The sequence below is a fragment of the Bos indicus genome, chromosome 2, assembly GCF_029378745.1.
Source record: "Bos indicus isolate NIAB-ARS_2022 breed Sahiwal x Tharparkar chromosome 2, NIAB-ARS_B.indTharparkar_mat_pri_1.0, whole genome shotgun sequence".
NCBI lineage: Eukaryota > Metazoa > Chordata > Mammalia > Artiodactyla > Bovidae > Bos > Bos indicus.
Window position 1 is genome coordinate 115344590 of NC_091761.1, and position 25451 is coordinate 115370040.

A 25451-nucleotide genomic window follows, 5' to 3' on the forward strand; every position below is an offset into this window, starting at 1 on the left:
TTACCATATATCAAAATTAATCCGCCACAGGTATACATGTGTTCCCCATCCTGAACCCTCCTCCCTCCTCCCTCCCCATACCATCCCTCTGGGTCGTCCCAGTGCACCAGCCCCAAGCATCCAGTATCGTGCATCGAACCTGGACTGGAGAGTCATTTCATATATGATTTATATATGTTTCAATGCCATTCTCCCAAATCATCCCACCCTCTCCTTCTCCCACTGTTCTATACATCAGTGTCTCTTTTGCTGTCTCGTATACAGGGTTATTGTTACCATCTTTCTAAATTCCATATATATGCGTTAGTATACTGTATTGGTGTTTTTCTTTCTGGCTTACTTCACTCTGTATAATAGGCTCCAGTTTCATCCATCTCATTAGAACTGATTCAGATGTATTCTTTTTAATGGCTGAGTAATACTCCATTGTGTATATGTACCACTGCTTTCTTATCCATTCATCTGCTGATGGACATCTAGGTTGCTTCCATGTCCTGGCTATTATAAACAGTGCTGCGATGAACATTGGGGTACACGTGTCTCTTTCCCTTCTGGTTTCCTCAGTGTGTATGCCCCACAGTGGGATTGCTGGATCATAAGGCAGTTCTATTTCCAGTTTTTTAAGGAATCTCCACACTGTTCTCCATAGTGGCTGTACTAGTTTGCATTCCCACCAACAGTGTAAGAGGGTTCCCTTTTCTCCACACCCTCTCCAGCATTTATTGCTTGTAGACTTTTGGATCGCAGCCATTCTGACTGGCGTGAAATGGTACCTCCTAGTGGTTTTGATTTGCATTTCTCTGATAATGAGTGATGTTGAGCATCTTTTCATGTGTTTGTTAGCCATCTGTATGTCTTCTTGGGAGAAATGTCTATTTAGTTCTTTGGCACATGTTTTGATTGGGTCATTTATTTTTCTGGAATTGAGCTGTAAGAGTTGCTTTTGAGATTAGTTGTTTGTCAGTTGCTTCATTTGCTATTATTTTCTCCCACTCTGAAGGCTGTCTTTTCACCTTGCTTATAATTTCCTTTGTTGTGCAGAAGCTTTTAAGTTTAATTAGGTCCCATTTGTTTATTTTTGCTTTTATTTCCAATATTCGGGGAGGTGGGTCATAGAGGATCCTGCTGTGATGTATGTCAGAGAGTGTTTTGCCTATGTTCTCCTCTAGGAGTTTTATAGTTTCTGGTCTTACATTTAGATCTTTAATCCATTTTGAGTTTATTTTTGTGTATGGTGTTAGAAAGTGTTCTAGTTTCATTCTTTTACAAGTGGTTGACCAGTTTTCCCAGCACCACTTGTTAAAGAGATTGTCTTTAATCCATTGTATATTCTTGCCTCCTTTGTCAAAGATAAGGTGTCCATATGTGCATGGATTTATCTCTGGGCTTTCTATTTTGTTCCATTGATCTATATTTCTGTCTTTGTGCCAGTACCACACTGTCTTGATGACTGTGGCTTTGTAGTAGAGCCTGAAGTCAGGCAGGTTGATTCCTCCAGTTCCATTCTTCTTTCTCAAGATCGCTTTGGCTATTCGAGGTTTTTTGTATTTCCATACAAATTGTGAAATTATTTGTTCCAGTTCTGTGAAGAATACCGTTGGTAGCTTGATAGGGATTGCATTGAATCTATAAATTGCTTTGGGTAGTATACTCATTTTCACTATATTGATTCTTCCAATCCATGAACATGGTATATTTCTCCATCTATTAGTGTCCTCTTTGATTTCTTTCACCGGTGTTTTCTAGTTTTCTATATATAGGTCTTTAGTTTCTCTAGGTAGATATATTCCTAAGTATTTTATTCTTTTCGTTGCAATGGTGAATGGAATTGTTTCCTTAATTTCTCTTCTATTTTCTCATTATTAGTGTATAGGAATGCAAGGGATTTCTGTGTGTTGATTTTATATCCTGCAACTTTACTATATTCATTGGTTAGTTCTAGTAATTTTCTGGTGGAGTCTTTAGGCTTTTCTATGTAGAGGATCATGTCTACTTTTAATGTAACTTTTGTACTAACACAAAAATATAATCAAGGTCTTTCACACCAGCAATTAACAGGTTTTTTTCCTTAAATGGTCAAGAGGCAAAAATCAAGGGTAGATACCTAGATGAAAGTGAAAGTGAAAGTCACTCAGTTGTGTCTGACTCTTGGCAACCCCATGAACTATGCAGTCCATGGAATTCTCCAGGTCAGAATACTGGAGTGGGTAGCCTTCCCCTTCTCCAGGGGATCCTCCCAATCCAAGGATCAAATCCAGATCTCCCACATTGCAGGTGGGTTCTTTACCAGCTGAGTCACAAGGGAAGCCCAAGAAAACTGGAGTGGGTAGCCTATCCCTTCTCCAGCGGATCTTCCTGACCCAGAAATTGAACTGAGGTCTCCTGCATTGCAGGTGGATTTTTTACCAACTATGCTATCCGGGAAGCCCACCCATATAACAAGACAGAAAACAAATCCCACAGATATTTTAGTCATGAAACACAATTATTTACAGACACTGAGATCTGAAGTTCACATAATTTTCATGATAACAAACTATTGTTTTTCTTGTAATTTTCTTTCAAGTATTTGAAAATAGAAAAACCATTCTTAGCTCTCAGGCTGCACAGACACAGAAGGCAGACTAAATCTGACCTGTGGGCTTCCCTGGGCCACCCTGCTGATTTCATGAATAGTTATATTATGCTTATGGCTGGGATCTGATTACAGCCTCATAGCACAGTGACGGGATGAGGACAGGAGATGTGTATTCTCTCTCCACTGAAGTCTCAGTGGCCCCCTGTTGGTGCTGCTCAGTCGCTAAGTCATGCCAACCTCTTTTGCAACCCCATGGACTGTAGCCCACCACAGTCCTCTGTCCATGGGATTGCCCAGGCAACTATACTAGAGTGGGTTGCCATTTCCTCCTCCAGGAGATCTTCCCAGTCCAGGGATGGAACCCACGTCTCCTGCATCACCTGCAGTTCAGGCAGATTTATTTTCACCACTGAGCTGTCAGGAAGCCCTAGTGGCCCACAGAGCCAATCAACACTAAAACAGGGCATAGGGTTGAGACTATGGCTTGAGTCAAACCACCTGGGTTGGATTCCCCAGCTCCACTCCTGACCACTTCTAGCCCCTTCATCATCTCCCATCCTTATCTAGAAGAAGGGACTAATGATAGCACCTATCTCCTAGAGCTGTTATCAGATGTCCGTTGGACCATGTGCGAGGCAATGCACCCTGAGCAGTGCTCCCAAAATGTTACCTACCGGTATCATTAGAGTCCTGATTGAAGTTCATTTTCTCCACAGTATCTGTTACATGGAATTCTGCAGAGTCTGTTCAGCTTACATGAATGCCAAAGACCTCATAGTTTTACTGAACTCAGAACCTTTTAGGGCAAGAAGAAAAACCTGCTGGTTAATGATTATAGGTATGTGAGAATGGAATATTTTCAGTAAATAATACAGCCATACCAGTAAACAAGGATGTCCCAGCCCTGAGGGAACTCAGGAAGGAAAGAATACCTGCCACCTAGCAGCCATCAGACTGCTGCTGCTGCTGCTGCTAAGTCACTTCAGTCGTGTCCGACTCTGTGCGACCCCAGAGACTGAAGCCTACCAGGCTCCCCTGTCCCTGGGATTCTCCAGGCAAGAATACTGGAGTGGGTTGCCATTTCCTTCTCCAATGCATGAAAGTGAAAAGTGAAAGTGAATTCTCTCAGTCGTGTCTGACTCTTTGCGACCACATGGACTGCAGCCTACCAGGCTCCTCCATCCATGGGATTTTCCAGGCAAGAATATGGGAGTGGGTTGCCATTTCCTTCTCCAGGGGATCTTCCCAATCCAGGGATTGAACCCGGATCTTCCGCACTGTAGGCAGACGCTTTACCGTCTGAGCCACCACGGAAGCCCAACGCAGATGGAGGGACCCTGCAAAGAGCAGCAGCTCATGCAGTCTGTCTGGCACGGCTGGCCCGCACTCTGTCAGCTCTTCTTTTCACACACAGAAACTTTGGCCTCAGGCTATTGGCTGGGCAGAGGGTCAATAATCATAATGCAAAATCAACAGAGCTGCTCAGTAGAGTGTTAACCAGCTTTGAACGCTGCCAACTTCCCCTTCTGCTAAACCAGGCTGGGCTGGGTGTGGGGGAGGGGCGCCCCGAGGGAGGGCTGGGCACTTCTGTTTCACAGGGATTCAGGGAAACTGGGCCTGGGCGTGCGATGGATGATGCTTCCAGCGTAGAAGGAGGAAACACCCAAGCTTCCTTTGGAAATTGTTTCCTGGTCTATTCAATGAAGAATGTTTAAAAGGTGTGCCCATAACTAGATCCTTCATTAGCTTGAGGAGTAGAAATTAAATAATTTTGTTACTGCCTGCCAGTGCTGAAGAGATGTAAATTTTGTGAGACACAGTTCCTACTTGCAAGCTGCTGCTCCTGCTAAGTCCCTTCAGTCGTGTCCGACTCTGTGTGACCCCACAGACGGCAGCCAACCAGGCCCCACCGTCCCTGGGATTCTCCAGGCAAGAGCACTGGAGTGGGTTGCCATTAGTCAATCTAATAAGTGCTCAACTCACAAGCATCTGAGTAGCAATATTAAGCTAATAAATGAGTAATAACCTACATTCTTGATTGCTCTCTGTAACAGCTAAGGGCTTCCCTGGTGGCTTAGAGGGTAAAGAGTCTGCCTGCAAAGGTGAGGAAAATGTTTTCCTAGACACTCTTAGGGTCCCTAGCTGGGTCTGAAAATTAAATTGAGAAAAACAGATTAACAGGAGAGAGGCATACATGTATTTTTAAAAACTTTTTTTTTTTTTTACATGTGCCTGGGAGTCTTTGCAAGAGAATCAAGACCCAAAGAAGTGACCAGAGGAGGAAGCATTTAGACCTTTTAGACAAAGAAGCAGTAAATTTGTGAAGAATTGATTAGACAAAGGGGTTTGGGCTCGAGGTAGTGAAAGGTGAAGGAGTAACTAGAAGATAGGACTAGATTAACGAGTTTGTATACAGATTCCTCTAGTGCCCTCTCTGGGGTGATAAATTCTATCTTTATTAAATTATTAAATTTCTTTCCTGAATTTAAGAACAAAGGGAGGAGTTTTTTTCTGCACTTAGTGATTTTTAGTTGCCTTCAACTCAAAATAATTTGTATATCAAAGAGGCAGGTTTGGGCGTGACACTTCTGATTTCCTTCACAGCCCTCTGCAGGTGTCCTATGCATTCCTCTAAGAGGTAACCCACTTGACCCCATTTTAGAGATGTGGAAAGTGAGGCACCGGAGCTCACCCAGAGTCACACAGGTGGCTGGGCAGAGCTGGGATTTAGACCTAAGAAGTCTACCCCAAGGCAGTGCCCTTAACTGTTCAGTCACAAACGCCTGAAACAGAAGTCAGATAGCAGGTGATACATGGTCACAGTGGAAGTTGAAACAGAAAGCAAAGTGTGAGAGCTGATTGTTCAGCGTGCCCAAAATAGCTTCCTGCTTTTGTAACATATTTGATATGCCACCTTTCATTTATAAGCACCCAGTACCACTGGTGCCTCTAACACCAGTTTATTTTATTAAACAAATAAAACAAGTTGTTTCTGTGCTCATGTACAAATCATATTCGGTGAATTAACTAATATATTCAATATACTCTAAGAGGATTAACAACAAATGATACTTTTTGGTCTCTCTGACAATTGTTCAGGACAATTGATACTGGACAAACGACTTCAGGAAGAACTGCCTGGGAAGGCAAAGGTTTGTTTGGAAAAACATATCAGACATTAACATGAATGTCTCCTGATACAAGATAGTGGAGCAAAAAAGGAGAGGGTAGCAGCCCCCAAAGACTGAGTCTGCTACGGAAGGCAGGGCATTCTGTGTAAAGAGAGATCTTACTATCTTCCTTTACAGGTAATGTAACTTGGAAGGATTAAGTAATTTTCCCAAAGCTCCAGATCAGTTCAGTTCGGTCGCTCAGTTGTGTCCAACTCTTTGTGACCCCTCGGACTGCAGCATGCCAGGCCCCCCTGTCCATCACCAACTCCCTGAGTTTACTCAAACTCAGTCCATCACTGACTAGTGATGCCATCCAACCATCTCATCCTCAGTCATCCCCTTCTTCTCTCGCCTTCAATTTTTCCCAACATCAGGATTTTTTTCCAATGAATCAATTCTTCTCATCAAGTGGCCAAAGTATTGGAGCTTCAGCTTCAACATCAGTCCTTCTGATGAACATTCAGGACTGATTTCCTTTAGGATGGACTGGTTGGAGCTCCTTGCAGTCCAAGGGACTCTCAAGAATCTTCTCCAACACCACAGTTCAAAAGCATCAATTCTTCAGTGCTCAGCTTTCTTTTTAGTCCAACTCTCACATCCACACATGACTACTGGAAAAACCATAGCCTTGACTAGATGGAACTTTGTTGGCAAAGTAATGTCTCTGCTTTTTAATATGCTATCTAGGTTGGTCATAACTTTCCTTCCAAGGAGTAAGCATCTTTTAATTTCATGGCTGCAGTCACCATCTGCAGTGATTTTGGAGCCAAAAAATTATGTCTGCCACTGTTTCCACTGTTTCTCCATCTATTGGCCATGAAGTGATGGGAGTGGATGCCATGATCTTCGTTTTCTGAATGTTGAGCTTTAAGCCAACCTTTTCACTCTCCTGTTTCACTTTCATCAAGAGGCTCTTTAGTTCTTCACTTTCTGCCGTAAGGGTGGTGTCATCTGCATATCTGAGGTTATTGATTTCTCCCAGGGATCTTGATTCCAGCTTGTGCTTCATTCAGCCCAGCATTTCTCATGATGTATTTTGCATATAAGTTAAATAAGCAGAGTGACAATATACACGCTTGATGTACTCCTTTTCCTATTTGGAACCAGTCTGTTGTTCCATGTCCAGTCCTAACTGTTGCTTCCTGACCTACATACAGGTTTACCAAGAGGCAGGTCAGGTGGACTGGTATTCCCATCTCTTTCAGAATTGTCCACAGTTTATTGTGATCCACACAGCCAAAGGCTTTGGCATAGTCAGTAAAGCAGAAATAGATGTTTTTCTGGAACTCTTTTGCTTATTTGATGATCCAGCGGATGTTGACAATTTGATCCCTGGTTCCTCTGCCTTTTCTAAAACCAGCTTGAACATCTGGAAGTTCACGGTTCACGTACTGTTGAAGCCTGGATGGGAGAATTTTGAGCATTACTTTACTAGCGTGTGAGATGAGTGCAATTGTGTGGTAGTTTGAGCATTCTTTGACATTGCCTTTCTTTGGGACTGGAATGAAAACTGACCTTTTCCAGTCCTGTGGTTACTTGCTGAGTTTTCCAAATCTGCTGGCATATTGACTGCAGCACTTTCACAGCATAATCTTTTAGGATTTGGAATAGCTCAACTGGAATTCTGTCACCTCCACTAACTTTGTTCATAGTGATGGTTCCTAAAGGCCCACTTGACTTCACATTCCAGGATGTCTGGCTCTAGGTGAGTGATCACACCATCATGATTATCTGTGTCATGAAGATCTTTTTTGTACAGTTCTTCTGTGTATTCTTGCCATCTCTTCTTAATATCTTCTGCTTCTGTTAGGTCCCTACCATTTCTGTCCTTTATTGAGCCCATGTTCCCTTGGTATCTCTAATTTTCTTGAAGAGATCTCTAGTCTTTCCCATTCTATTGTTTTCCTCTATTTCTTTGCAGTGATCACTGAGGAAGGCTTTCTTATCTCTTCTTGCTATTCTTTGGACTTCTGCATTCAAATGGATATATCTTTCCTTTTCTTCTTTGCTTTTGGCTTCTCTTCTCTTCACAGCTATTTGTAAGGCCTCCTCAGACAGACATTTTGCTTTTTTGCATTTCTTTTCTCTGGGGATGGTCTTGCTCCCTTTCTCCTATACAATGTCACGAACCTCCATCTATAGTTCATCAGGTACCGTATCAAGCTCCAGATAGTAGCTGGCAAATCTGGAAATAGATCCCAAATATTTGGCAGAAGGCCTATGACTTTTAGGCTTCGTTGGCTACAAGATTTAACTGTTTAAGAGTCTCACAAGTTTAACTGTTTAATATGCAACAGTGCTAAAATATCATGGAATCCTGGATTACTTCCTGATGTGATTAGAAGAAAAGTCAGAAAATCACTATTGAGGGTTTTCTGCTCTTGATGAATGATTTATTACTTCATTAAGGTACATGGAAACTAAGAGGTACTTTATTGTTGGAAGTGGAAAAATCATTAAAATGTTAAGAAGTTTCCATAATTATGCTTTCTTAATAGTTCACAGCATTTGGCTATACTGGTTTTAAAATGATCTAGCATTTGAGTAGTAATTAGTGAGTTATATTATGTTAATATAATCATGGTATTTCAACAGTGAGTCCAAAAAAGTGGATCAAATGCAACAGAAATGAAAATATGGCCACTGTTATATTCTAGTCAACAGATCTGTCTGAATTATTGAATTATTAAAACACATTCACAGAGTTAAAAATTTATTTAAAACATAAAGAAAAATTATTTTGAGAAAAGCAGTACAATTAAGAGAAATGGGTCTCTTGAGTCTGGGGCTACTGTCACCACCATCCAAAGACAGTGACATGCCTTATTTCATATGGCCCTGGGCTGGGCTCCCTGCTACTAGAGAAGCAGCTGAGCATCAGCCGGATGGCTGCCCAGACGGTAATTTTGAGTTAACTAAATCAGCTGGAGCATCCACAGGTCAGCAACTTCACAGCCTCTGAAGTCCTAGTCAGTTCAGTTGTGTGGATATACAGCCAGACCATGCCTTGCCAATTTCACTGAAAATTCAAGTTGGAAGAATTCTGGAGCAGTTCTGCTCACCTGGGCCCAGAAACACAGCCCCAGACCTGGTTCTGGAGTCCTGCCAACAGCACTGAACGTCTACACGTGGGTGATACGGTGGATGAGCAGATGGCCCGATAATTTCCCTTTCACTGACTCTCCTTCTAGCGGTCAGCCTCTAACCAGAACTCTCCATACCTTGTGTACAATAGGCCGATGGGTGCCAGTGCCCGCCTCCCCCTTGACACTCCTAGGCTTTCCCAGCACACCGACATTCGCCTGCTCGATGGTGGAGGTGTATGATTGCCAAGAGTTAGCTGCTTCTGCCAGTTGTACTTATTATTATAACAAAGTCATCTAATTAAATATTAAATAACAAATTGGTTAAATACAAATACAGAAAAAGACATGTTTCTGTGAAAACTAGCTTGGAAGATTTGATAAGATTAAAACTGAAAAGAAACTGCTGTTCAATTAAGGGTGGCTGAGACAACATTTAAAAAGTTAGAAATATGGATTCGTATCTAGAAGGACTCTATACCCAGATTGCATCACCAGCATCTTTAAGCAATTGGCCTGCTCCAAGAAAATCCAAACTAGAAATGTCAGTGGTTCTGAAGAGGAAAAGTTAAAATTTGACCTCCTTCTCCTTCTGTCTCTGTAACTGAGCTTGGCCCTTGCAAAGTCTAGATCACGTAGGTCACGTAGTCTCAGAAAGTGGAGACTTGCAATACTAGGAACTGGAGTTTATCTCACTCACCCTTGTCCTGCTCTTTGCAATTGCCCAGTCCCTGCAAACCCTGCTTAATCATGCCTGTCCAGGTCAGACATCCCCTTCCCCATCTTGACTGCTGTTCTCATGAACGCAAAACCCCTTAGTTTAAACCAGCCTATTAACAGTGAATGTTGCCCACTACAGTCTGTCTATAAAAACTCTGTAATCCCTTTATTCAGGGCTCAGAGCTTGGAGTGTTAACTCCTCTGAGCCTGCTGAGAGGAGGAGTTAACATAATAAACCTTAGTTCTCCCACTCTCCAAGTGTGGTGCTTGGTTTCTTGAGTACTGGTTTCTGCAACGGTACATTATGGGTGTGACTTAGCAAAAATGATGCTGTAGACCTCTAAACAGCAGCCCCATTCCCAAAGAAGGGACCTGGGCCCTATTTCACAAGACTGAAGAATTGGTGTGCACGTTTTAAGTTAAAATGCCTAAAGTGCTCATGTATCTTTTGTCTATCTGTTTTTGATTCCTCACTTTAACTTATTAAGCTAACCAACCAGCTAGCTCCAAACCATCAAACTGCTGTAGCCACGTGTTCTGGAAAACAAATTCACTCAGAAGTACAATGCAGATAGTGGAGTGCAGTTTATTCCACTGGTGAGCCCAAAGCAGGGGTCCTCTTAGCCAAGGACCCCGACCAGTTTTTGTGAAAACCTTATATACCCTAAGTGTATGTGCACAAAACCTGCCTCCCCAAATTCCCTGAAACTAGTCTGAACAAAGGAAAAAGAAAGATACAATCAAAGTTAACCCATGATTCATACGCCTTAAGCCTAGGTAGTTAACAGTGGACAATTATCAATAGGCCTGTGGTCATACCCCAATAAGCATCATAGAATGTATTATTCTATTCGGTCACACAGATAATTAGGGTGTTCTTTTAGGTGACAGAGAGTCTAGGTACGAGCCCTGGGTCTGGTTTTCCAGTTGGTGTGTCAGTTCCATAGATACTGGGCATAGAGCTTAAAGTCCACAGTCTGGCCCAAGATGGAGTCCTGCTTTCAAGATAGAACCTGTTCTCCTTCCTCCTTCAAAATAAGACTTCTACCTTCATGTGAAAACCATGAAACCAAATAAAAACAAAATCTAAATATGTCACCCATGAAGGTTCAAGACCCAACCTCAGGACAATAATGTAAAAAGTCAGGGACCGTGATTTCGATGACAGTGCACGGTGATCAGTGTCGCTGTGGGTGGCGATGGGAGGATCATCCCCAGACAGCAGGGGATTCAAGGAAACAAGTGAAGGCTGATACCAGAGTCCCACACCTGCTCTCTGGGTGCAGTCGTGTGGGCTCTAAAGCCACTTGGATCTCTGGCAGTCACTTGTTCAGACCTCATGTATTGATTATAGGTGAACTCATTGATTGAGACTAAATCTCTGGTATGAAAAGATTTGTTAAAAATTAAATAGCTTTTCATTTTCTAACGGTCATCAAGAGCCTTGGAAAGCTGAAGATCTTGTTTAAGAGCTATTAATAGTAACTTGAAGTCATTGCATCAGAGTCCTTTTCTTAGGTTTAAAAATGATGTTGTTACTGAATAAGAATGTACTCTTGTTTGGCGGAGATGCATGCAGAAGTGTTAGGCGTGAAGTGTCATGGTGTCTACAGTCTACTTTTCAATGGACTGGCAGGGAAGTGTGTGCGTGTGCGTGTATGTGTGTGTGTGTGTGGAGAGAGAGAGAAATGGAAAAAAAGTGACAGCTGGAATGACTAGGCGAGTATGTTAACAGTTGGGAAACCTAGATGAAAAGATACATAGGTATTCATTATACTGGTTTTCAGTTCTGAGGTTTTAAAAATTTTTCCCCCTGAAATGTGTATATCCAAGCAACTAACATCTAATTAACCTTGTGTTAATTTTAACATGTGTTAAAATAGCCAAAGCTTCTACTTTCATTCTCTCCCACTTCAAACAAAGTTGTTCAGAATTCATACATATAGAATATATAGATATGTGTGTATATATATATGACTGAGCTTCCCTGGTGGCTCAGAGGTTAAAGCGTCTGCCTGCAATGCGGGAGACCTGAGTTCAATCCCTGGGTCAGGAAGATCCCCTGGAGAAGGAAATGGTAACCCACTCCAGTATTCTTGCCTAGAGAATCCCATGGATGAAGGAGCCTGTATATATATATACAGAAAACATCTTAATCATGGCAGCCCAGCAATAGCCATATGTATCACATGCCTTGAAATTCCAGGACCAATCTGGATATAAACAAATTACCAGTGCTCCATTCACTCATTGATCCATTCAGTCAAGCCACAAGCATTTGTTCAGGACATATTACAGCTGGGGTTGACAGTGTGAACAAGACTGGACAATTCCTTCTCTTCTGAGGCTTGGGGGCATCAAGAAAAATATACATGGCACATATAACTGCAAGTGGCCCGTTGGAGCATATAGGAAAGGGGACCTGATCCTTGTTTTGGAGGAGTTCAGCAAACATTTATTTGTTCAAACTAAGACTGAAAGATTCTCAATAATATATGACTGTGACTCCAAGAAATAAAACTTAAGATGGCAATTCTTCATCTATGAAGAACTGATGCTTTTGAACTGTGGTGCTGGGAAAGACTCTTTTTTTTTTTTTTTTGGCTTTGTGTGAGCTATGGCTTTGCCTTTATGGGAAAGACTCTTGAGAGTCCCATGAACAGCAAGGAGATTAAACCAGTCAATCCTAAAGGAAATCAACCCTAAATATTCACTGGAAGGACTGAAGCTCCAATACTTTGGCCACATGATGCAAAGAGCTGACTCTGAAAGATTGAGGGCATGAGAAGGGGACGACAGAGGGTCAGATGGCTGGATGGCATCACTGACTCGATGGACATGAGTTTGAGCAAACTCTGGGAGTTGGTGATGGACAGGGAAGCCTGGCGTGCTGCAGTCCATGAGGCTGCTAAGAGTTGGAAATGACTTAGCAACCGAACAACAGCATGCACCTTTTTAGGAGTTAGAGGATGGCCAGTTTGCCTTCTCCTACCTGTGGTCCCGAGATGCTCCAAATCCAGGTCTGGTGTGAGGTCTGGGAGTCAGAAGAGTCAGCGAGGCTCAGGATCTACATGAAACAGTGGCCACCACTGCTGTGTAAACTAGAGCACCAGGTCTGTGTGGGGTTGAGTTTCCCTGCTCCAGTATCTGGTTCCCTTGGGTGTAGGACTCAGACTTTCCTCTTCTGAGGCCCTACTGCCTCCTCCAGACACTGTGGAGGAACAGCTTGGTGGTCCCTCCATTCTTGGGGCCAACCATCAACAGGTCCCTACACTCCAGAAACAAAAGCCAGGAAAAATCTTACCTTCAGGAAGCTTTTGCTTTCAGCCCAGTGACGAAAGCCTCCCTAAAGCCTGGCTACTTTCTTGGATTGAGAGGGAAAATGGCATCACAAACAAAAAGCAGATATGCAGACTAGGGTCCAAGTGTTCAGAAATCTTTAAAGAATTAGCTCTACCCTACGGACTGGGCTTGTAGATGTTGGTTTAGACTGGTAGTATCAGAGTCACCCCAGGGGCCTTTTATAGATTACTGCAACCAGCACCAGGGTTATAGATTCTGTGAGTCTGGAGTGAGGCCAAGAATTTGCATTTCTGATAGGTTTCCAGATACTGCTGATACTACTCTGAAAATCCACACTTTGAGAACAACTGCTTTAATAAATATTAGTATTGTTGTTCAGTCAGTAAGTCTTGTCCAACTCTTTATGACCCCAAGGACTGTAGCCCGCCAGCCTCCTCTGTCCATGGGATTTCCCAGGCAAGAATACTGGAATGGGTTGCCATATCCTTTTCCAGGGGATCTTCCTGACCCAGGGATTAAACCCCCATCTCCTGCATTGGCAGGCATAGTCTTTACCACTGAAGCACTAGGGAAGTCCAGATATTAGTATACTAGTATACTAATTTAGTATACTAGATTTGGTATATATTTTAGTATACTTAAATATGTGATTGAAATGAACACTAAGGTTTAAAAATCCAGAGAAACAAGATTAAAATAATTAAGCTAAATATGACCTAATGACCCCCAGCATCTGGGAGGAAAAGTGGAAAAATTTAGTCTACTTAAAGAATGCCAAATAGCTAACCCTTGGGGGAAATATAGACCTTCCTTTTCAATTACTTATTCTTCACTCATAGAAATTGTGATGGGTGAAAATGTGGTGAGAATCAATGATGAGTGTATGAAAATGACTATGGTCTCCCCTTTCTTAAATAACTACATAACCTACTGCCTTGGGATTAGAAAATAGATTCAATTTAAATTTTTGTGTACTTATAATTTTGTTTTTAAATTATTATTATTATTTTTTTGGCCATACCAGGCAGCATGTATGATCTTAGTCCCCTGACCAGAGATGGAACTCGTGCCCCCTGCAGTGGAAGCTCGGAGCCATAACCACTGGACCACCAGGGAATTCCCTGTGTATTTTTATTTTGATTGCAGAGAGTCCTCACTTTGGGACTATCTGAGGCAATTTCTTTTTATTTTTCCTACCAGCCAGCACATCTCCTAGGCTTGCTCTGCCTCTGTTATCAATTTTTTTTTTTTTCTGGGGAAAATAAACTAATTTTCAGTTAATATTAACACAGCCCCCCAGAAAAGATAAATATATAACCATAGAATGTGTGTCCAAAATGTTTAAATCCACTATTTAAAACTATTTCTCTCTCTCTTTCTCCGCTGGCAGAGAGGAATTTAAAAACTGGCCTTCATAAAATAAATAAATAAAAACACCTTCATTAGAGTTGGCATGCACATAGGTGTGAAAGCTAGGGTTGTAAGTGGGTCTAAGTGACCATTTAGATGTGTGAGTTCCCAGGGTCGCAGCTCAATTTTTGGTTTTGTTTTTTAATAAGAAAGAGCATTTTTATATCAGCACCAGTGAATTAGTTTGTTCTTGAAAATACATGATGGATACTGATCATCCTTTTTCAGTCTTAAACATTATTTCAGGGAAAAAAAACTATAGAATTATCTACAGACGATATCACCAGTTAGTATATACAAATTCAGCTATGTTCATTTTGTTGAACCAAGAAATCTGCAAATATTAGACCACTTTCTCCCTACAACAATGGTAATTTCATATGATTCAACTATATATTGTTCTGGAAAAAAAAGAAAAAAAGGAGAGCTGACTTGGTCTTTTCCATGAATAAATCACTTGAAATTCCTAAATACAATAAAAATGATGTACAGTTATCTGACGGTTCTATATACTTCTCACTTTTCTACTCAGTCTCTATTGATAAATTGCTACGGTATCACAGGACTCCTGCTAAATGGTGTTTGATGCTCAGAGAACAGAAAAATATGTTTGCTTTTGTTCTGTCAGTTGGAATTTATTAAGCCGTTTTTAAACAAAACCCTTTCTCTTTCTCTCTTCCTAGGGCTGTATCTGTAAAGACAAAGGCCAGTGCTTCTGTGATGGGGCCAAAGGGGAGAAGGTAAAAACAAAACCTTCATTCTGGTTCTTTTCTCCATAGAGTTCATTAACGATTCACACTCTTCCTTCATTGGTAGCAGACAGATCAGCAGTACCATATTCCATTCCCCAAATCCAATTTTTTTGAATTACTGAATTTGTTACAATATTGCTTCTGTTTTATACTTTGGTTTTTTGGCCAGGAGGTATGTGGGGTCTTAGCTCCCTGACCAGGGACTGAACCTGCACTCCCTGCATTGGAAGGTGAAGTGTTAACCACTGGTGTTATCAGTCAGGAAAGTCCTTCCCCCAAAACAATTTTAAAGTAATTGTATATAAATATTAATCTGGAGTGGTGGAAAAGCCTTGGAGGGGAGCTTCAGATAACTGGTATAAATGCGGGCAATTACTGTAACTCTCTCGATCTGGAAACAAAAAATATTAAGGTAAAGAAAAAGAAAGTTTTTGAGAATGATCCGTATGTATCCCCTGTTTACATTGTTGCTGAAGGCGAGAGAATTGAAAACAGCGTGATCCGCTCACTCGGACACAAACGAAACCCGCAGATTTTGTACTGCAGCATTGGTGTAAGGGCGCCCTCTGGTGGAAGAATCTTGCACAAGCACTTTCTCCAGGCAAAAATTCAGCTAGACAAAGTAGCTCCATTGCAGAATTGGAGTAAAAAATGAGTGCCGTGAAATCTCATTAATTCGCTCCATTAACTTTCAATTTGTGATAATTAAGACGGAGCCAGAACTAAAATTTTTCCTTTGTTTACAAAACCCTTTTCTCAGATACGCTAATGAATTGCTTAACAATATTGAAAGATTACCGCTTAAAAATATTTTTAAAAGAATGCATTTTAAGCTCTGTAGACAAAATAATTTGCACGTTAATTACAATAAAAATTACCATATTTAAAGTATTCTATGATTCATGTGTAGTTTGATTTAGGGTTTTTCCTGAAGCTGTGAAAGTGGTATGTTCAGATCCGTGTTGAAAAGCTATGACCCATTCTCTCATTCAAGAAGCATTTATTGAATCCCTCCTCTGGGTGAGATGCTGTTCAAAGTGTGAAGGTAACAGTCTTGAGAGGGGCCTAGCAAATTCTTCTGCTTCTCTTTTTATTGAGTGTGTGTATGCACACATCATGTGAAATAGCTGACTTGCTCTGTTTTAAAAATCTAAGTTTCCATTTGTCTACTAGATTATCTGAATCAAACCAGTGGCCTTAACTGTTGAAGAGTAATCCCAGGATCTGTATTCATGGGAAGGTTATTTGTTGGCAGAACCACGTCCCTTACTGGGCCTAAAATTACTCCCTGATCCCTAAGGGCTTTCCCATATTATCATCTCTTAACTATGTAGCTCACACTTTTGGTTTTGCCACTCTTGATATCTCTCCTGCATCTCCTCCACAAATAGCAGATTGAATTACTAATTCCTGTGTAATCAAGAAAGGACTGAAACTCATAGCCTGTGTGTTGTTCTTTAAAGCTACATAGCAATTATGCACACTCCCAAGACATTCCTGAACCTGATTGTCACTCTCTCTCCATCCCCCAAAAAACACCCTTCACCAACCTCCATCCTTCTAACTGGGCTTTCCCTCTCGGTTCTTGATTCCCTGAATCTCTGCTCTGTGTAGCTCTGCCATTTGGGTAAAAGTCGAGTTTCCAGAAGACCAAAGACAAATGCTTTCAAGCCTACAGACAAATACTAACAAAAACAATAGAAACATTCCAGTGTCTTTTACACTTAGCATTGAGTGTTATTTTTTTTTAATCCAAGAAAAAAATGTGCAAAATGTTACCATTATATCATAAAGAAAAGAAAATGATGGTTATGTTTACTCCTGGGCATTGCTATTCTGTGTGTGTATTGTCTTGTTTTGGTCTTAACAGGGGGAGAAAGGCTTCCCAGGACCCCCTGGGCCTCCCGGCCAGAAGGGATACCCAGGTCCTGAAGGCCTGCCTGGACCACAGGGACCCAAGGTATGTTAGCCTATGAGTTTGGAAAACCCCCAGTCCACTTAAGCTTCTTTATGACGATGGATGCCATGGTAAATTCCTGCTCCAGTCTTAGCTGGGCCCTCAGAACTGCTGCTTATTTCAAGCTATCTATTTTACAAATGAAAGTGTATATATATCAATGTATTTACACTAAGATGTGTAAATTAGCTATATAGCAGCACGGAAGCTGCTTTATAGCACAGGCAGCTAGCTCAGCACTCTGATGATCTGGAGGGATGGGATAGGGGTGGTGGTGGGTGGGAGGTCCAAGAAGGATGGGCTGTGTGTATACACATAGGTAATTCACGTGACTCTACAGTAGAAACTAACATGATATTGTACAGCAATTCTATTGGTTTCAGCCATCAGGTTGTGTCCGACTCTTTGCGACCCCATGGACTGCAGCGCACCAGGCCTCCCTGTCCTTCACTGTCTCCTGGAGTTTCCTCAAGTTCATGTCCATTGAGTCAGTGATGCCATCCAACCATCTTGTCCCCTGTCGTCCCCTTCTCCTCCCACCTTCAATCTTCCCCAGCATCAGGGTCTTTTCCAGTGAGTTGGTTCTTCACATCATGTGGCCAAAGAGTTGGAGCTTCAGCTTTAGTATCAGTCCTTCCAATAACTATTCAGGACTGATTGCCTTTAGGATGGACTGGTTTGATCTCCTTGCAATCCAAGGGACTCTCAAGAATCTTCTCCACCACCACAATTCGAAGCAATTATACTCCAATTTAAAAAAAAGAAAAGACTATCAGTATCTTTCAGTCCTCAGCTCTACGTCCTCCTACTTCCTGAATTAGGGGTCTCCACACCTGCATCGCAAATAGATGAGAAAACAGTGGAAACAGTGTCAGACTTTATTTTAGGGGGCTCCAAAATCACTGCAGATGGTGATTGCAGCCATGAAATTAAAAGACACTTACTCCTTGGAAGGAAAGTTATGACCAACCTAGATAGCATATTCAAAAGCAGAGACATTACTTTGCCAACAAAGGTCCATCTAATCGAGGCTATGGTTTTTCCAGTGGTCATGTATGGATGTGAGAGTTGGACTGTGAAGAAAGCTGAGCGCTGAAGAATGGATGCTTTTGAACTGTGGTGTTGGAGAAGATTCTTGAGAGTCCCTTGGACTGCAAGGAAATTCAACCAGTCCATTCTAAAGAAGATCAGTCCTGGGTGTTCACTGGAAGGACTGATACTAAAGCTGAAACTCCAATACTTTGGCCACCTCATGCGAAGAGTTGACTCATTGGAAAAGACTCTGATGCTGGGAGGGATTGGGGGCAGGAGGAGAAGGGGACGACAGAGGATGAGATGGCTAGATGGCATCCAACTCGATGGATGTGAGTTTGAGTAAACTCCGGGAGTTGGTGATGGACAGGGAGGCCTGGTGTGCTGTGATTCATGGGGTCGCAAAGTGTCGGACACGACTGAGCAACTGAACTGAACTGAACACCTGCATTGAAGAGATGACTCATTTGAAAAGACCCTGATGCTGGGAAAGACTGAAGGCAGGAGGAGAAAGGGACGACAGAGAATAAGATGGTTGGATACTATCACCGACTCAGTGGACATGAGTTTGGGTAAACTCCAGGAGTTGGTGATGGATGGGGAGGCCTGGCGTACTGCAGTCCATGGGGTCTCAAAGACTTAAACACGATTGAGCGACCAAACTGAACTGAACACCTGCATTGGCCCCTGGTGAGGTTTTTTTTGCCTCCATTCAAGCCCTGTCCTCTACCAGTATCCTGGTCACTGGGATTTCCACTAGAATCACATTCTGATGGTGTGTCCTCTTTCTCAGCTATGTCAACTTGGTTATTGGTTTTTCTCTTTCCATCTTTATGCAAAACCCATACCAGCATATAACTTCCTCTGGATCTTTTCAACACTATAATCCAAGGACTGCCATCCTTTCTGTCTTTCCTATCTGTCAGACTTCTTAATAAAAAAAAAAAAAAAAAGAACCAACCACACAGGCTGTGGTTCATCTCCTACTCACTCCTCAGCCAGGAACAATTTGCCTTCTGCTCCCTCCCTGAAAACCCATGACCTCCACTTTGCGCTCTACCCCCAAAAGGTCAGTGGAGAATACTCTGTGTTTTTGTCTGGCCTGGACCCCTCTGTTTTGTTTCCAGCTGTGAGGCTCCCTCTTTTCTCCTTGAAACACAGGCCTGTTTCTGGAACCCTCCTTTCTCTTCTCTTCCCTCCCCAATGCTTTCCTTCTTTCCCAGGTTCCTGTTTCTCAGCTGGGTTCTTCAATGTCGGGCCTCCTAAGGTTCTTACCAGAGCCCACCGCCCTTCACACTCATCACACATTTTTATCCTAAAGTCTGTGATACAACAAAGGGCTTTGTTTAAATAAATGCCCTAGAGGATTTGCTAAATAACTGCATAACCACTAGATTTGCTGATGGCTCTTTTCTGCTGTGGAATTAAGCCTGGACTCAAGCCTGGACTCTCACGCACCCTCTGGGTCACTCCCCTGCCTGCTGGCTTCCCCGGAAGCTATGAACTAACTAATAAGTTGTGAGGGTGATTATAATTTTTAAATTATAATTTTAAATCTTTTTAAATTTCCTAAGGAATGTTACAGAATATTTAGGTAACATTTTATGTGAATTTGTTGCAGGAAGGGGCACCCCTTCCAAGGCTCTTGTCTAACACTGGGAAATAAATTATGCGAGGAAACACACGAGCTGACAAAGCAAGAGACTTTACTGAGAAGAGGCACCCGAATGGACAGCAGCCGAGTAAGGGAACCCAGGAGAACTGCTCCGCCGTGAGGCTTGCAGTCTCAGGTTTTATTGATGGGGTTAGTTTCCGGGTTGTCTCTGGCCAATTATTCTGACTCAGGGTCCTTCCTGGTGGCACACGCATCGCTCAGTCAAGATGGATTCCAGTGAGGAGGATTCTGGGATACATGGTGTCTCCTTTTGACCTTTCCCAAGCCTTCCGCTTGGTGGTATCTTATTAGTTCCGTGTTCCTTACCAGTCCCTCCTGTCGTAAGATAACACACAAATAGTTACCATGGTGCCTGACTAGTGTGGGCAGTTTCAGTCAGTGTGTTTCCCCTATTCTGAGTCAGGCACTGAGGCATTGGGACTTTTCTTCTTGACTGGATTTCTTTTACTCCTCACATTGATCTCATTGGTCATGAGGATGGTGACATATTATTATCTTCATCATAGAGATGAGGAAACTGACACTCAGAGGATGAAGCAATTTGTCCCGGGTTACACAGCTAATAGGTGGTAAAATCAGAGTTCAAATCCAGGATTATATGATGCCAGAATCAAATTCCTACAGTCAAAGAAATTAAACCCATTCCTACAGTTGCAAAACTTGCTGTTTTCCAGGGATTCTACTTTACTGTGTTCATGTATGCATTCTGTTTCTTCATTCCTGCTTTCTCTAATCCTAATATGAAAAAAGTCATTTCGATTCTGGATATTTAGTGTCTGGTTCCAGACATGTTTAGTGTCTGAACATTCTGCTCCATTCCTTCAGGGCGTGGTCTCAGATTTCCCTCCATTTCCCTGGAAGGGAATTTGTCACTTCAGCACTGGACTTAAGATCAGCCTAATGCTAACTCACTCCTATTCTGTTTTCTGTACTCCGTTCTGCTGGTTTCCTTAGCTTTTCTCTAGAGAAGTCAGTAATGGATTAAAATTATAGTTGTGAACACACGGTGCTTTGTGTGGGTTACATGATGTGTAGGTATTCCATAACATTCATCCAGAAAACTGATATATAAAAAGCTGATATATATAAAGCTATAGTAAACTATAGCTTAGAGCGGCTGTATTGTGTTCTGTGATGTGCTCAGTCATGTCTGACTCCTTCTGACCCCGTGAATTGCAGCCCACTAGGCTCCTCTGTCCACGGGATTTTCCTGGCAAGAATACTGGAGTGCCGTTGCCGTTTCCTTACAGGGGATCTTCCCAACCCAGGGATTGAACCCACATCTCTTGAGTCTCTTGCATTGGCAGGCAGATTCCTTACCCCTGCTCCACCTGGGAAGCCCATAGCTTAAAAATATAGCCACAAATGATAATTGAACCAAAGATAGGCAATCAGAGAATATTAAAACCTGATTAAAAGGTGTTGCAGGTTTATAAAGGTCTTCATTCTGAATATTTTCTATATGAGACAGTTTATAATGGCGAACTGAAACCTGCAAGTCACGCTTCTGGCATCTGCAGATTACAGACAGCCCCTGGCAGAGGAGGGGGTCATGGTCACGCACCTAGGAATTCCGCTTCAGACAAGAAAGACTGACTTTGGCCTTGACGGTCCCATCTCAGAAGTCTCTGTAACAACCCTGTCCTCAAATAATCAGAAATACCAAAACATACTGAAACTCCCAGGAATGAAGAAAAACTTTTGGATGACAATGGAACTTTCACACCAAGTGGTTTCGTTAAAACAGTTTTGTTTGGGGCTATTCTCTAAGAAACAGGACCTCCATGTGTATTCACTGTGTGTTCCAAGCAAGTTTATCTCTGGTTCAGGCAGTTCTCGGTTTGCTATTTATTTATTTGTGCCTGCCAGGCACATTTTGTTAATAAAGTAGTTCTCATGCGCAGAAATATTGCCTGCCATTCTCGTCCGCCGTTGTAATTGTGTCATTCATCCTTATCAGCCCACGGCAGCTGTCTGGCTAATGTGGGGCTTTTCCCGCAGCCCTTCTCAGACACTAATGTGAGCAAGAATCACCATCAAATCTTGTTGAAATGCAAATTCTGAATCAATAGGTCTGGGAGGTGGGGGAGACCCAGGATGGCGCATTTCTAACAAGCTCCCAGATGATGCTACTGTTGGACCCCCCACCTTGAGTAGCAGGGGTATGAATGGATTTCTGTTTGTCCTTTCGGATACATAACTATAGCGCCAATGAAACAAGCAAGCAATTGAACCGTGTTAACAATGAAATAATCGCAAGAGCAAAACTGTGTGGCGTGTGAATAAAACCAGGACCTTTCATGTACGGGCTTATTAGTGCCGAGTAATTGTCACAGTGCTTACCTTGTTTTTTTGCATTTGGATCTAGGGCTCTCCAGGATCTCCAGGACTGACTGGTGCCAAAGGCGTGAGGGTTAGTAGTCTAACCAGTCTATCCTGCTTGTTTGATGAGAAATCTTGTTTTAAAAAGTAAAAAGAACCCTGGCACTGTAAAAGATATACAGATGTCACAAAGGAGTAGGTTGTGTGTGAGCCAATTCTGTAGATGACGTTCAAGGGCAGGTAAAAGCAGTCTATAATGGTAGAAATCTACATAGTGGTTACTCACTTGGGGGTAGGTGTTAATCGACTGGAAAGTTGCATGAGGGTACCATATGGGGTGGTGGAGAGGTTCTGTGTCTGGTTGGGTGGGAATCACCAAAACGTGCGTATGTACACAGGTGAATATTCCTCAATCTGTTTGTGGAAGACTGGAGCACTTTATGCAAATTATGCCTTAAAAAAATCTATCCCCCCCAAAGCCAAAAATGATCTTAATCATGTCTATTTAAAAGTTATATAAATGTAAGATTTACAAAGTTTGTCCAGCTTTTTTGTGTGTTTCAAATCGCTTTTAGCTGTTCCCAATTATAGTTACAGAATGGGGGTATTGGAATGATAAATCATGTCTTGTTTACAGGTTGAACATTTTTAGTTTTTTTCTTGCCATCTTTCTTCTTTTTTATGTCTTTAGGGAATAACTGGATTACCAGGATTTTCAGGTCCTCCTGGACTTCCAGTAAGTAGTGAGAATATGTGTAAATGGAATAATAAGCAAGCTCATTTTAATAAAGATGTTAAAGCACTAACACAAGAAAATGAGTATAATGTTTTGGCTACATGATGAAAATGTCAGAATTACAGTGTATTAAGAGTGTGGATTTATAGGATATCAAGTCAAATTACATTTCCTGAAATGTAAGCATAATAGAATGGAATAGATTGGGGTGGGATGGGATGGGATGAGACAGAATAGAATAGAATAGGATAAATCTACTTAATAGCACGGAATAAAAATAATCAGATAGTTACCACTGTGAACACTTCCCTCCTCTCCTTTTCCCCAGCTTAATATAGCATGTTAATGGACTCATTTTGTATAGAAAGACCTTTTGCTTTATCTTAAATAATATATCTCACTTGATAATTTATGGTTTTAATTAGCCTATGTTATTTCCTATGATTTTAATTTAAATTATCTAAAATAGCCAGTTTACTACTTAACTATTTAAATAACCATTTATACTTAAATAACTATCTAAATTAGCCTGTCTCTTCCTACTGTGTGCTCTGCGCTGCTTCTACCTGCCCCAGAGCCTGATTATATTTTCTTTTTGAGACTTTCTCTGTTTTTTAGGGCATCCCGGGCCATCCTGGACCTTATGGACTTGCTGGTTTGCCAGGATGCAATGGTTCCAAGGTGTGTATCTTCTCACGCAGGAGGTGGTTAGTTAGTGTTTTGCTCAATGAATAAACCTGGGTGACATAGCAATGAGATGGCCTAGCCCTTCCTTGAGATGTTGTTTTGGCCAGAACCAATGGTATATGTCTTCAGGACAGAAAGGTGATGATTTTCTTTCTCCTCATGCTTGTTTCTTTATTCTTCCAGCTTTATTGAGATATGGTTGACACATAGAACTACCTAAGTTTAAGGTGTACAGCATAATGACTTACATACATCATGAAATGATTATCATCATAAGTTTAGTAAGCTTACCATCTCTTATAGATATGAAATTAAAGAAGGAAAACATTTTGTGTGTGATAATTCTTAGGTTCCATTCTCTTAACTTTAAAAAATTAACAGCATTAATTAGATTTCTCACATTTACATTGTATCCCTAGGACTGTTTATCTTATAGCTGGGAGTTTGGAGTACCGTTTGACTGCCTGCACCCAATCCCCCCTCCCTCCACCCATCTTGCTTTCAGATTATGTTTTAAGAAAGTTCTCTCGTGTTCTCCCACAGAAAGATGACTAGGGCTCAAACAGATATTTGCATCTGAGGTTGCGATTGTATATAAACCAGAAACTGAAGCTTAGAATGCAAAGTTGGAAGAGAAAAACTGAGCTTTCCGATGTGCACTCATCTCCTTTGTCTCCTGACTGCACTCTGCTTTTCCCCAGGATGGTGGCCATGAAAGGACTAATTACAAAAATTTCAAGGAAGCAGCCATTAAAAAGTTCTTGGCACAATTAACCTTTTGCCATTTATGCACAATTTGAGAAACAGTAAATTCTAATCCTGTTTTCAATTAAGATAACGGTTTTCTAGTCTTTAGCCTCATGATCCAGTAGTTGTGAGGAATTTGGGTTACTTTGTCTAAATTTACTGCTGCAGGGTTGGAAGCAAGGAACAGGGGAAATATCACAATAGGCTGTTCTAGAACAACTAAGAAGAATGACAAGCGTCATGTGTCTTCCAGGGAGAGCCAGGGTTCCCAGGACTTCGGGGGACACCAGGCTACCCAGGAATACCGGTAGGTTTATGTTTCTAACTCCCCATCCAAGACACGGAGTTTCCTTTGAAGCGATCATATACAGAAATCTGTCATGACCTTGGGGAAGTTGAAGCCAGTCAACAGTAGACATTTGACTACTCTTTGCAACCCCACCAGGCTCCTCTGTCCATGGGATTTCACAGGCAAGAATACAGGAGTGAGTGGCCATGCCCTCCTCCAGGGGATCATCCCGGCCCAGGGATTGAACCCAAGTCTCTTGCATCTCCTCTATTGACAGGCAGATCCTTTACCACTGAGCCACCTGGGGAGCCCAGTAGTTGAGAGGAATGAATAAATGCACTGGGGTTTGCACTTTGAGACTTTGTTTTGCTTTTGAGACATTGAAGTAGAGATCTGAGATAGACAATGGGAGACACCTGGATGGGTGGTCGTGACTCAAGGATGGAGAGAGGAGAGAAGGGCCTTGAAAGTGGGGCTTAGAGAGCTCTAGCGTGTGAAGGGAGGTCAAGGACAATGAGCCTGTAAAGGAAGAAGGGCCCTGGGAGTAGAAGAAAAGCAAGAGGGGTATATTCTGTAAGCCCAGGAAAGATATTGTTAAACAACAAAAATTCAGCTGAGTAAATCTGAGCATCTAACCGGCTTTATTGGATGATTCACAAACCCAGCTCTCTCCTATCCAGCAAAGAAAGAGTTGCCTCCAGCCATAGATAGCAAAGGATTTTAAAGTCAGAGAGAGAATGGAAATCTGACATTCTTAGCAAAGAATGTATTGTTTTATTAACAAAGAAGGCATTGTCTTAGACAAGGTAGCCTGTTAAGGGAAACAGAAGGGGCTATTGGGTGGAGTATCTTATTAGTGCTGACCTGGAAGTTCCAGGTTGGCCAGTCAAAGGTCACATTCCTGGAAAAGGTTAAAACCATAGTCAAGGCAGGTATTAAGTCTTGGTTTGCTGCACTGGACCTAGCAGGAGTGATTCCATTTTGGCT

At 41.9% G+C, this 25451-nt stretch overlaps 1 protein-coding gene across 1 annotated transcript in view; it reads left to right on the forward strand.

Annotated features, from left to right (window-relative positions):
• The window catches only part of COL4A3 (collagen type IV alpha 3 chain), a 163540-nt gene that overhangs the window by 68699 nt on the left and 69390 nt on the right, over nucleotides 1–25451 (forward strand). Inside the window, exons 2-7 of the mRNA XM_019977803.2 lie at nucleotides 14951–15007; nucleotides 16890–16979; nucleotides 22052–22096; nucleotides 22697–22741; nucleotides 23360–23422; nucleotides 24429–24482. Of these exons, the coding sequence (XP_019833362.2) occupies nucleotides 14951–15007; nucleotides 16890–16979; nucleotides 22052–22096; nucleotides 22697–22741; nucleotides 23360–23422; nucleotides 24429–24482 (354 nt within the window). The remainder of the gene's footprint in view (nucleotides 1–14950; nucleotides 15008–16889; nucleotides 16980–22051; nucleotides 22097–22696; nucleotides 22742–23359; nucleotides 23423–24428; nucleotides 24483–25451) is intronic.